General features: G+C 42.7%; 1 protein-coding gene across 3 annotated transcripts in view; it reads right to left on the reverse strand.

Annotated features, from left to right (window-relative positions):
- Positions 1-13,061, reverse strand: part of LOC123977760 (plakophilin-4-like) — a 58,419-nt gene that overhangs the window by 8,181 nt on the left and 37,177 nt on the right. For all 3 annotated transcript variants that reach the window (XM_046060725.1, XM_046060716.1, XM_046060734.1), the window contains 4 exons: positions 10,310-10,523; positions 8,195-8,378; positions 5,037-5,154; positions 4,257-4,451 (listed from right to left, as the gene is read on the reverse strand). In XM_046060725.1, the coding sequence (XP_045916681.1) occupies positions 4,257-4,451; positions 5,037-5,154; positions 8,195-8,378; positions 10,310-10,523 (711 nt within the window). The remainder of the gene's footprint in view (positions 1-4,256; positions 4,452-5,036; positions 5,155-8,194; positions 8,379-10,309; positions 10,524-13,061) is intronic.

Consider the following 13,061-nt stretch of genomic DNA (forward strand, 5'->3'; position numbering starts at 1 on the left):
GTACCACAGAAAATTCGTGCACGTAGGTGAAACGTGCGGCGGGGGCTGCTTCGTTAAAAGTCACTTCCTGTTGCCAGCAGGTGGCGCTATGACTGTGGGTGAATATCAGCATGTACATGTGTTCAGGGCGGGACTCTCATCCTACATGTACAGCTTGGTGCAGATGTGAGCATGTACACTGAAGCTACGACAACTTCCGTGTCATGGCAAAGAGTTGATCTTTGACGCCACGCCACGGACACGCCCATTGACGAAAACTTGCAAATAGCACAACTTTTCATCTTCAATGCCTTTAGAAGGCACAGCACAAATTTGAGGTCGGTCGGACTAAATCCCTAGGAGGAGTTCGTTAAAGTACGAAGTGTGTAAATCATCCAAAATTTGACGTAAAATTCAAAATGGCCGACTTCCTGTTGATTTTAGGCTATGGCTCCAAGAGACTTTTTTGTGCGTCTGGACAAGATACACGTACCAAAGAAAATTCGTGCACGTAGGTGAAACGTGCGGCGGGGGCTGCTTCGTTAAAGGTCACTTTCTGTTGCCAGCAGGTGGCGCTATGACTGTGGGTGAAAGTCGGCATGTACATGTGTTCAGGGTGGGACTCTCATCCTAGATGTACAGTTTGGTCCAGATGTGAGCATGTACACTGAAGTTACAACAACTTCCTGTTTCATAGCGAATCATCGACGCCACGGACACGCCCATTGACGAAAACGCGCAAATAGCACAACTTTTCATCGTCAATGCCTTTAGAAGGCACAGCAGAAATTTGACGTCGATCCGACTAAATCCCTAGGAGGAGTTCGTTAAAGTACGAAGTGTGTAAATCATCCAAAAATGGCCGTAAAATTCAAAATGGCCGACTTCCTGTTGACTTTAGGCTATGGGTTCTTGAGGCTTTTTTGTGCGTCTCGATATGATACATGTCCCCAGAAAATTTCGTACATGTAGGTTGAACGTGAACGAGGGGCTAATTTTTTCACCGGTTCTGACATGTTTGCAAATTTTGGTGAGTTTTCGAGTATGTTTAGGCCATGTCAGTTGAGCCTACTTTGCAGAAAAAAAAAAATAAAAAAAAAAAATAAATATATAATCCGAGCAAATTCAATAGGGACCTCACACGGTCGTGCTCGGGCCCTAAAAATAAAATATATAATCCGAGCAAATTCAATAGGGACCTCACACGGTCGTGCTCGGGCCCTAAATATATATAATCCGAGCAAATTCAATAGGGACCTCACACGGTCGTGCTCGGGCCCTAATAATCTTAGCAAATTCAATAGGGACCTCACACGGTCGTGCTCGGGCCCTAAATATAATCCTAGCAAATTCAATAGGGACCTCACACGGTCGTGCTCGGGCCCTAAATATATAATCCGAGCAAATTCAATAGGGACCTCACACGGTCGTGCTCGGGCCCTAATAATCCAAGCAAATTCAATAGGGACCTCACACGGTCGTGCTCGGGCCCTAATAATCCGAGCAAATTCAATAGGGACCTCGCACGGTCGTGCTCGGGCCCTAAAAAAGAATATAATCCGAGCAAATTCAATAGGGACCTCACACGGTCGTGCTCGGGCCCTAAAAAAAAATCCAAGCAAATTCAATAGGGACCTCACACGGTCATGCTCGGGCCCTAAATATAATCTTAGCAAATTCAATAGGGACCTCGCACGGTCGTGCTCGGGCCCTAATAATCTTAGCAAATTCAATAGGGACCTCACACGGTCGTGCTCGGGCTCTAAATATAATCCTAGCAAATTCAATAGGGACCTCACACGGTCGTGCTCGGGCCCTAAAAATATATATATATAATCTTAGCAAATTCAATAGGGACCTCACACGGTCGTGCTCGGGCCCTAATAATCTTAGCAAATTCAATAGGGACCACACACGGTCGTGCTCGGGCCCTAAATATCTGTACCATATTTCATTTAGTCTATAGCAACATCACCTTCACTGTCTGTACCTCTGTGTGTATATTGTGTAGGCTGCCTCCCTCCCCTCTCTCTCTCCTTACATCCTTGCATCTTGTTGCTAATTAGCATTAGCTATAACTCCAGTCACTGCAGTACAGGCTAGTGCCATTGATAGGCCGCACTCGCGTAGCACTAAGATCATAAAAGGTTTTAAAGTATGGCAAGAGCCTATATTATCTGACAGTCCCAGTGATTTAAAAGTATCCAAGAGCTGCTGATTTCTAGCAGAAAAAAAGAGAGTTTAAGCAAAAGAATGCAAGCAGAGGCAAGAGCAAGCAGCAAAGCGTCTGCACTGTAAGAAAGCAGTGCAGACGCTTTAAGGACTACGGTAAGGACTACTATCCAACCAGAAGCAGAGAAGGGCGGGTCGTAAGAAACAAGGTAGTGTGATCCAAATCAAAGCCGCTTCAGACTGCGACCGTAACCTAGCTGATGGTATAAGTTATTACCAGTCCACAACCACACAACATCATTGTTCCACATCTTACCATTAGGACTAAACGTTGAACTGTTGCTGGTGTTCTGATGATCTATGCTGCCTTGCCGAAAAATGCTACCATAGCGCAAATCCATAGACTCGACTCTACTCAGCCCTGCTCCATTTTCCATTGCAGATAGTAACCAGAGATAGTACGTAGCTTGTCGTGATAGCGACGCCACACACAACTGCCGCGACGTAATGTTCAATGCGACACACACAACAGCGATCCACGCAGCTGGCACATGCAATGATGATGCAGTGAATAGTGAATATTCTCTCCGACCAATCAGCAGTCTGTTGTGTTTTCACGTTACATTTTAGTATCCCTCAGCTCGCTTGGAACCTCGAGGGAGGTGAGGTGATACGAAAAAAAATACCTGGAAGCAAGTACAGGTACAACATTTCTACAATGGAAACCCAAACAAAGGCGAGTCGAGCCAAAGGGCATCCGCTCAGACTAGCTTGGTTTGAGGGCGTGCCTGACCCCGCAAGCTGCTTGGCAAGCTTTATGACACGTTTTCATTTTGACGTCACAAGTCAACAAACGAGCTGTTTTCAAGCGGTTCAAAGCAGTGCTTTCTGTGGGAGATGGGATCTCCCTTTGGGCTGGATTTTGGGCTTTTTCACTTTGCAAACCTGTTACATGCACAAAAAAGAGATATAACTCAATAAAGGAGAGGCTCGATTTTGTTGGTGTATTAGCCTAAAACAAAACGCTCGCCAGATTGTTTATCTAAATAGCCCTATGTTGTTAGAAATTACTGTTTACCAGGTATGCGGCGCATCCCATGCAACAAGAGATTAACACGGTTGCCAAATTGCAAATTGCTTTATGTTACACTTACTCTCGCATCAGCTGTTGTGTAAACACTCACATTTAACTTACCCACATCACGAATGACTGCCTAACGCGTGAGCGCGCACGACAACCTAATATTCAGGGTAGCTCAGAATTCAAGTAGTAGCCATATATCTCGGAACTCAGGGCAGAGGACCCGGCTAATGATAAGCCTAGTTAACGTTACAGGGATATTCCACCATTTGGGGAATTAAGCTAATTTTTCACCTCCCCTCAAGTAAAACAATTGTTCTTTACCGTTTTGGAAACCATTCAGCCGATCTCGGTACCACTTTTAGCATAGCTTAACGTAATTATAATAACGTAATAGGTATGACGACAATATAATATTATTGTAAATTATATCACATAAAAAAGCAGTAGCTAACGTTAATTGAATCAAGCAAAGAAATAGCTGTTGTTGCTCCAAAAAGCTTGACTTACCTCGAATTTCACTTAAGATTCCTTCACGTTATGAGTTTCCATCAGACTCGCATGGTAGCCAGGTGTCTCATCCAATGGCGAGCTCAGTTGACGCTGTGTGCTTCAAGATTCTGACAGAAGTGCTAAGATTCTGAATGACCCTGAGAAATGTCAACTATAAGAATGATCACCCCCCCAAAAAAAAACCAACTCTCCGGTTCCACGCGATTCACGTAAATGACCCAATTGACCAAGAAAACGGCTTGTGTGTGTATATGCAAGAATTTCCATCCTAGGCAAAAACGCATAAGAATTCCAGATAGGTACGGCCATTCAACTCTGTCAAAGGCTTTTTCAGCATCCAGTGACAGCACAGCAGAATCTGGTGCCCCCTTTTGGCTAAAGTATAATTCAAAAGCCTTCTGACATGGAAGCCATGTCTGCCAGCAAAACCTTTTTACAATAATCTTTGTAATAATTCCTTCAGTTATACAAACACAACCCCTTAGCGAAAGCCCACCGTCTGTGTTCGTACCTTGTCGTCGGGCCAGCCGCCCCTCTTTCTGCCGCGCCTCCTCTTGCCCCAGCAGAGGTAGTCCAGCTCCTTGGCCGGAGAGGAGAAGCCCAGCAGGGTGTCCAGCTCCTGGTTGCCGAGGAGACGAGAGGAGGGCATCTCCACCTCCAGCCGGTACGAGAGGTTCCTCAGCGTGCAGACGCTGTTCTCCACGATCTTAGGTGGGAGATGAAGAAGTATAAAAGACTAAATATAACATAATAGAAAGATCATCGGGAGAGTGTTAAAGTATGTTTTATGGTCATTTGCCAGAGATTTTGAGAATTGTTTTATACAAATTGAAGTTTGAGCCTGAAGGTGGCACTAGAGAAAAAGGCAATAAAGTATAGAATTATAGAATAATTGTTAAAGGGTTGGCGCTGTTTAATCCTGGCCTCTGAAGAAACAGATGCTCTAACGAAACCTTTTGTGACTGGAAGTATAAATCTGGTGAAAAGAAAATTAGTGTGCGTATGTTTTTAACTTTTTTAAACAAATAGTTTCAGGTGTGTATGCCTGCACACTGATAAACAAAAGTAAAGATGCTCTTAAGTTGCAAAAAAATGCATTTACAATAGAATCGCAGTAGTAATGGCAATAGCAGCAAGCACTTGATTAGTACAGGAACCTATGTGTTAACTGTTGGTACAATAATCATTTTAAGGCTAAGGATTTGATAATGTCTGTGTTAGGGTTAAAGTAAGGGTAAGCCTCAGAGGAGTAACAGTGACATAAACAAGTGTGCGTCTGTGTTTACAGCACCTTGCTGTCGTAGTCGGAGGTGTTGACGCAGGCTTTGAGGACGTGAAGCAGCGAGTCCACCAGACCTTCACAGCAACGCAGCTGACTCCTGGCTTCCTCACCTGCTGAGCTCAGATTCCTCAAACACACACACACACACACACACGCACACACACACGCACGCACACAGAGGGAGACCGACACATTAATTCAGACTGAGATGCAGTGTGTGGGTTTCCCCACAGGGTGGCTTAAAAGCCTGCCCGGATACAGTAAAGGAAGGAGCTGATCCTCCAATAGGAACCTCCAGCCACTGCTAATGGAGAGCTGACATGAGAAGACAGCAAAACAGCGCATAAATCCCACAATGCACTTCTATACCATCAATCTAAAGCCTCAGTCAGTCTGAATGCAGATAAATGCTGGAGGCCTGTATGCACAGAGATGTGGTTTCCCAGTAGCAGAGTCATTAAAGATGTTCTATTAGAGGAAATAAAGGATCACCAGTGTGTGTGCAGTCAGGATCAAAGATGTTTATGAAAGCAATTTAAATTAATTTTGTCTGAGTAGTTAAAATGAAAGTTATTGCATTGCAAGAGCCCCAGTTCGTACTTCAGGAAACTACACCTGGACTTGGTTTCTGATAGTCTCTTGACAATAAAGAGTGACTGGCACTCGTCCAATTCTGCCAGTTTCAAGCATTTAGACTAGGAAGTCTCCACTCAGCAGGTTTACTTCATTTGACTTAGAGAAGATGGTGATCAATCAGAGCAAGTATTGCAAAGCATAGTTGTCAAATTCATTCAATAGATTATGCTCTCATGGGTCATTTGTTTGCTCATTATAATGAAATCAGGTTTCAGGTGTGGTTACTCCTCTGCCAACACAAATACACTGCAGGATGGCAGAAATGGGAAATATTCCTGTGTTTCTGATATCTCAAGATGTTGTATGGCTGCAAAGTTGGTTGTATGGGGATTGAAATGCAACAAATTTGTTTCCAATAAACTCTTTTTCCAACTGCCCAGATTCAAAGTAATGAACATGTGCATGTGACCCAATGCCTACAAAGCTGGTCAAAAATTGTTTTCATTTGCTTGGTAGAAGACGTTCTTCTTTCTCTACTTGTTTCAAGCATGACATCATAACTGTCAAAAGAAATTGATATTAAAATCAGAATGGCCAAAAAAAGTTTAAATAAAGACAAAACAGAGATTCTCCTAGTAGGTCCCAAGGCTTTAAGGCAACAGATTCATTCATTGTTAACTCCCCTCTCTTCAAAACCTTGTGAGAATGCCAAAAACCTAGGTGTGATGTAAGATGCTGATCTTAATTTCCAGTACACTCAACCCCTTGCTCAACCCCTCAGCCTGTTTTTATTTTCCATTTAACTTTTTTAACCCTGACTGTACACTGCACTGTAACTTTTACTGTCCTGTTTTACCCTCTTTATTATCATTTTTTTAATCCTGTTTTTATTTTCTGTTTCACCAAAATTATATTTTAATGTGTATTTTTCAATTTCCCTATGTTGCTTTTATGTTTAATGTAAAGCACTTTGAATTACCTTGTTGTTGAAATGTGCTATTCAAATAAACTTGCCTTGCACATCATCTTAGAAATACAGCTAAAGTTAGATGCTTTATGTCCCAGAAAGAATCTGAAACTGATTCATGCTTTTATCTCCAGTAGACTAGACAACAGTAATTGTTGAATGTTGAATAAACTCCAGCTCATTCAGAATGCAGCAGTCAGTTTTTACTTAAACCAAAATATCTGATCACACTCCAATATTAACTACCCTACAGTGGCTCGCAGTAAAACCAAGAATTTTAAAGTACTTGTTATTTTTAAATCTACGAATGGCTCCCTATATCACGGACATGCTCACTAATTACACACCAGTCAGATCCCTCAGATCATCGAGCAAAGGTCTCCTCACAGTACAGAGAGTAAACTCTAACTTTGCCTTTGGTGCCTTTAGTCATCATGCACCCACCCTTTGGTACTCCCTACCACCTGAGCTGAGGTCTGTTACAGTTTACTCTTTTAAAAGCAGACTTTAACCAAAATATCTTCTCGCAAGGTTATGGTTACATTTTAAGTGCTTGATCAGCTAGTTTCTTTTACTGTAATGCCTTCTTTGGTTTTACCCTGTCGTTATTATTATTATCACTTTACACATTAGCTTACACATAGGCTTAGTCATGTCATGTAACTATGTTATACATACGTTTTTTCTCTTTGAAGCACATTGAGTCTGCACTCTATGAAATGTGCTATACAAATAAACTTGACTTGACTAAAAATACTGTAACTTGACAATATAGCACTATATCCTAAATTTGGCATGTTTGTTTGCCTTTTTCGGCCACTTCTGTCTTAGTATGTACGTGCCATCACTCTCACTCTCGATCTGGAGTCCTGAATGTATAAAGTTGCCATATGCAGCTTTAATTTAACATACAATACAATAACTTTTCTGCATTATTATCTTGAGAACATCTGCTCTGTCAGTCATATTTTCTTCAAGTGTGCTACACACAGGTCTGCTGCATTTATTGATGTAAAAGTAGCAGATAATGAATCTAAACCTTCATCCTGGGCTGTGACTTTTTAGACACAGAGACACACTTGCTGCTGTTATTTGCCTCTGTAGGCTAATGTGATCAATTGCATACTTGATGACTTTATGCCTGCATATTATCTCCATTACTGAGCCTCGCAGCGATGATTATGTGACTGTGATTATGTGCTGTGGAATCATAACAATGAAAAGCAGACAGGAAAAAGCAGCGACCAATAAATCCAAAAGTCATTGTTGTGTTTCAAAACAAGAATTGATTTAATGAGCTAACAGCACGCCTGGTAACGCAACAGGCGTAGGAGGCGAGGCACTTTGTTAAATCTATTTTTATTAAGGAATAAGAATGGATTTGCGTGGTTTGGGGATAGTTTTAAATGTAACGAGGTATACTGCTGATGAATACGCATAAACATCATCAGCAAATAATATGATTAACAATGATAAACAATTGGAATAATGGAGGCATCAACAGTTAGAAATGTTAGTTTTTAATTTTTCAAATGGGAGGACTTGAGCTGTAACAAGAGACATTTACAAAAAAAACTATTAATTTAAAACATTAAGGAGGGTGTGCGTATGTTTTATTCATCACCTCAGACAGCCGGTGGTGTTACGTAGCAGCAGGGAGGACTGGAACTTGACTTTGTGTTCATCACGGTGCGAGACGCTGCTCCAGCCTGAGTGTGGGATGACGACTGTGTTGGTCAGCGTGGTCAGAGCGTCGCGGATGATGGTCATCTTCACTGCGTCACATGAGGACAGGTTCCACAGGACTCCTGTGGTTGCAGGGTGCCAATAAAGGAGGGTTAAAATTGTTTGAAAAGACGTCACTTTTCTAACTGCACTGGAAGGTTTTTGTCTTGTTATAGGAATTGTTCAACAATGTCTCAGAGCAACATAATTGATGCCACACTTTGACTAATAGTCCGGGCTTTTATTTGCTAAAATCACTGAATTGACCCGCCTATATTTGGGAAAGTCGTCCATATGGGACAGGCCTTTAATTCCTCTTGCACAAAACTGAAATAAGCGACTATGAAACAGTAAATTTATTTCAAAGAGAATATTACTTGTATAAAAATAATCCTATAATATCAAATACACGTCATTCGTTTGATCTAGTCCGACAGACAGCTTATGCTTTTATTTTGAAAGCAGTAAGGAATACAACAACACATTGCAAGATGAGAAATGTGTCAGAAGTTAGCAGACAGAGAGTGATGGACTTCAGCCGAGTCAGAACCGCTGTTAAACATTGAATTGTCATTTTACACAGATTAAACTAATGCCATAAAAATATGGCCTCTTAAAACAGCTAATTTCACTTTGTCTGGTGAAATTAGAGATGTAGCAGCTACAGATAGCATCTTCTCCTTCTCTGTTTCATCAGAGGAGGGACTTCTGGCACCCCTGCAAAGGTCAACGCTGAAAGCAAAAGGCACTCGTGAGAAAATCGTGCAGGGTTTCGCTTGACACGGAACAAATCAAGTCTTTTCCCACGTCTTTTCTTTGGCTTTCTCTTGATTACACTGTTGTTTTATTGTTTTCTGTGTCTTTAATCTCTCTCTTTACCATTTTCTTCCTCCTATAAAAGTCTTTGTAAGTTCACAGGTGCATATTTTTAGCGTGGGTGTGAATCAAAGCACAACAGTGTTAGAGCCTCACTCCACCCTGCAAGCTGCAAGATACTAAATCTTTGTAAAAAAAATACAGTGATGTCATCAGTTTAAATCAGAAGCGGCGAGGTGGAATAAACTTCCACAGGGAGAGGGATGTCAAGAAGAAAAACATTCTGAGATGCAGAAGTGTTTTTTGTTTATCCTTTTGCTTTTAAAATATGTAAAAACAAAGTGTTGAATCTTTAAAAGCAGGTATATTTTCTAAATTTACTTGACTTGTGTACTTGATTTAGGGATATGGTAGATCAAGATCACACTTTAGGAGAAAAAAGGAGGAGAGAAAATGGACATCCTGTGGCTATTTAGGTCTACCAAAGTGTGAAGTCCATCTTTGATTATCAAAATCCTGATCTGAGCTGTAAAATTAAAACCTCCCCCAAAGCTTTATAATAAACTGAAGACTCTGAGCAGTCTAGCAGCTTCATATCTCCTGTATTAAAACAGTCTGTGTGGTGTGGCTGCAGAGCTGTCACCGGCATCCTGTTTCCAAATCACATTATCTAAGCATCTGTCCCAAGGACTGTGCCGAGATCTGTTCTGTCAACACTGTGCGCCGAGTGTCTAAGCCGCTGCCGCTCTCACCTCCCACAGAACAGCCGATACACAGATTAATACACTGCCAGCCAGTCAGACGGCAACACAGACCGATGCTCAGCCAGCAAGCTGGCCAGTTGGGTGGCCAACGAACCTCGCAAGCAGGCGAACACCCACACACATCACAGCGGGATTTCAAAATTGAAAACTGTTTTTGTCAATGTGGATGCTGCTTTCAACTGAATTTATCCCTTTGGGAAGAAAACGACGAATCTGAGTTGACAACTGCCCAACACAAGGGATGTCTGACCAGCTGGATCTCTTGGACAATTAAAGGTACCCTGTGTAATTTTTGAGCAAATAAGGATGTAAACATGTTTGTTATACGACACATCCACAATGCATTTTGGTGAGAAACTCTGAATAAAGATAACTTTTGTTTGTTTAGAAGGAAACTCCACAGAGCACCTTATATCAAACCAGACTAGACGTACCAGTGACCAGCTCGCGGACTTCATTGTCAGTTGTTTTCCTCAGGAGGCGCAGCAGGGCGGGGACGCCTCCACAGTTCCTCAGTGCTACCTTGTTGTTGTCGGTGGCCTTGCCATACACCAGGTTCCTCAGGGCCCCGCAGGCGCTCTTCTGAACCTCAGCCACCTTGTGATCCAGCTGGTCCACCAGGTGCTGGATCCCTCCAAGTTGACACACCTGCAGACAAGGGACCAAGTTTGGTTTTCTCCGCCCAAGCCCCCCTACCCATTTTCTTGCAGGTTTTGTTGCTTTCTGCAATTGGTGTTTCCTTCTGCTATTTCCTGTTGTCCCCACCCCCCATCCCCGTTCTCTTGCAGGTGTTGTCCTTTCTCTGCGCTCTCTGTTTATGTGGTGTTTCTATCCCCCATTCCCATGTCTGTCCCCTGTCCGGCCCGGTGACAAATAAATTTAAATAAATAATAAAACAGACAAAGGAGTATATTAATACTCTCTTGTTCTCTGTCTGGCACAATATGGTATCCAGCTCCTTATACTCTATACCAGGCTGCCGGGCAGGACAGGTTGCGGCTGTGAATTTGCTACGCGGTTCCGACACCGCATGAAGGTGTTATATGTCACTTCCTGTGTCCCCTATGTGGAGCTACATAGCACTTGACGCTATGAATATAAAATAGGTATTGGCGTGTAGATGTCTGCGGGATGGGAGAGTTATCAAGCACGTAAAGTTTGGTTAAGATGTGAGCATGTACACTGAAGTTACAACAACTTCCTGTGTCGTTGCGAAGAATTGATCTTTGACGCCACGCCACGGACACGCCCATTGACGAAAACTCGCAAATAGCACAACTTTTCATCTTCAATGCCTTTAGAAGGCACAGCAGAAATTTGAGGTCGGTCCGACTAAATCCCTAGGAGGAGTTCGTTAAAGTACGAAGTGTGTAAATCATCCAAAATTTGACGTAAAATTCAAAATGGCCAACTTCCTGTTGGTTTTAGGGCATCGCTCCAAGAGGCTTTTTTGTGCGTCTGGACAAGATACACGTACCACAGAAAATTCGTGCACGTAGGTGAAACGTGCGGCGGGGGCTGCTTCGTTAAAAGTCACTTCCTGTTGCCAGCAGGTGGCGCTATGACTGTGGGTGAATGTCAGCATGTACATGTGTTCAGGGCGGGACTCTCATCCTACATGTACAGTTTGGTCCAGATGTGAGCATGTACACTGAAGTTACGACAACTTCCGTGTCATGGCGAAGAGCTGATCTTTGACGCCACGCCACGGACACGCCCATTGACGAAAACTTGCAAATAGCACAACTTTTCATCTTCAATGGCTTTAGAAGGCACAGCACAAATTTGAGGTCGGTCGGACTAAATCCCTAGGAGGAGTTCGTTAAAGTACGAAGTGTGTAAATCATCCAAAATTTGACGTAAAATTCAAAATGGCCGACTTCCTGTTGATTTTAGGGCATCGCTCCAAGAGGCTTTTTTGTGCGTCTGGACAAGATACACGTACCACAGAAAATTCGTGCACGTAGGTGAAACGTGCGGCGGGGGCTGCTTCGTTAAAAGTCACTTCCTGTTGCCAGCAGGTGGCGCTATGACTGTGGGTGAATATCAGCATGAACATGTGTTCAGGGCGGGACTCTCATCCTACATGTACAGTTTGGTCCAGATGTGAGCATGTACACTGAAGTTACAACAACTTCCTGTTTCATAGCGAATCATCGACGCCACGGACACGCCCATTGACGAAAACGCGCAAATAGCACAACTTTTCATCGTCAATGCCTTTAGAAGGCACAGCAGAAATTTGACGTCGTTCCGACTAAATCCCTAGGAGGAGTTCGTTAAAGTACGAAGTGTGTAAATCATCCAAAAATGGCCGTAAAATTCAAAATGGCCGACTTCCTGTTGACTTTAGGCTATGGGTTCTTGAGGCTTTTTTGTGCGTCTTGATATGATACATGTCCCCAGAAAATTTCGTACATGTAGTTTGAACGTGAACGAGGGGCTAATTTTTTCCAATTTTCTAGGTGGCGCTAGCGAGTCATTTTGCAATGCCCATGTGCGAAACTTGTAGAATACGAAATTTTTCACCGGGTCTGACATGTTGGCAAATTTTGGTGAGTTTTCGAGAATGTTTAGGCCATGTCAGTTGAGCCTACTTTGCAGAAAAAAGAAAAAAAAAAAAAATTAAAGCTGCAAGCAGCGTTGGGCGGGCCCTCGCACTTGTAGCGCGTCCGCGCGTGAACCGGCCGAGTTGCATATTCGGGAGCTCTTCTGGTGCGGCTGTGAATTTCCTACGCGGTTCCGACGCCGCATGAAGGTGCTATATGTCACTTCCTGTGTCCCCTATGTGGAGCTACATAGCACTTGCCGCTATGAATATAAATCGGTATTGGCGTGTAGATGTCTGCGGGGTGGGAGAGTTATCAAGCACGTAAAGTTTGTTTCAGATGTGACCATGTACACTGAACAATAATGTACCCAAACAATAAAATAAATTCCTTTTATATTTCCCTGCCTTGTTGTTTATGTGTACATACAGAGGAAGAATGTGAGAACAGCACACATTTCATCGTTACTGTGTGTTAGAGCATGGGAGAACAGTGGATACTTTTAATACAGCCCACACCCCTAATACTGTGTAACTATAACAAGTAGAGAACAGAAGAAAAAGATGTTCTTTCTTTACAACTGTCTGCATAGCTTATTCATATTGTGTAATGAATGAAAATAAATAGGCCTACTAGG

The sequence above is a fragment of the Micropterus dolomieu genome, linkage group LG01 (genome assembly GCF_021292245.1).
Source record: "Micropterus dolomieu isolate WLL.071019.BEF.003 ecotype Adirondacks linkage group LG01, ASM2129224v1, whole genome shotgun sequence".
Classification (NCBI taxonomy): domain Eukaryota; kingdom Metazoa; phylum Chordata; class Actinopteri; order Centrarchiformes; family Centrarchidae; genus Micropterus; species Micropterus dolomieu.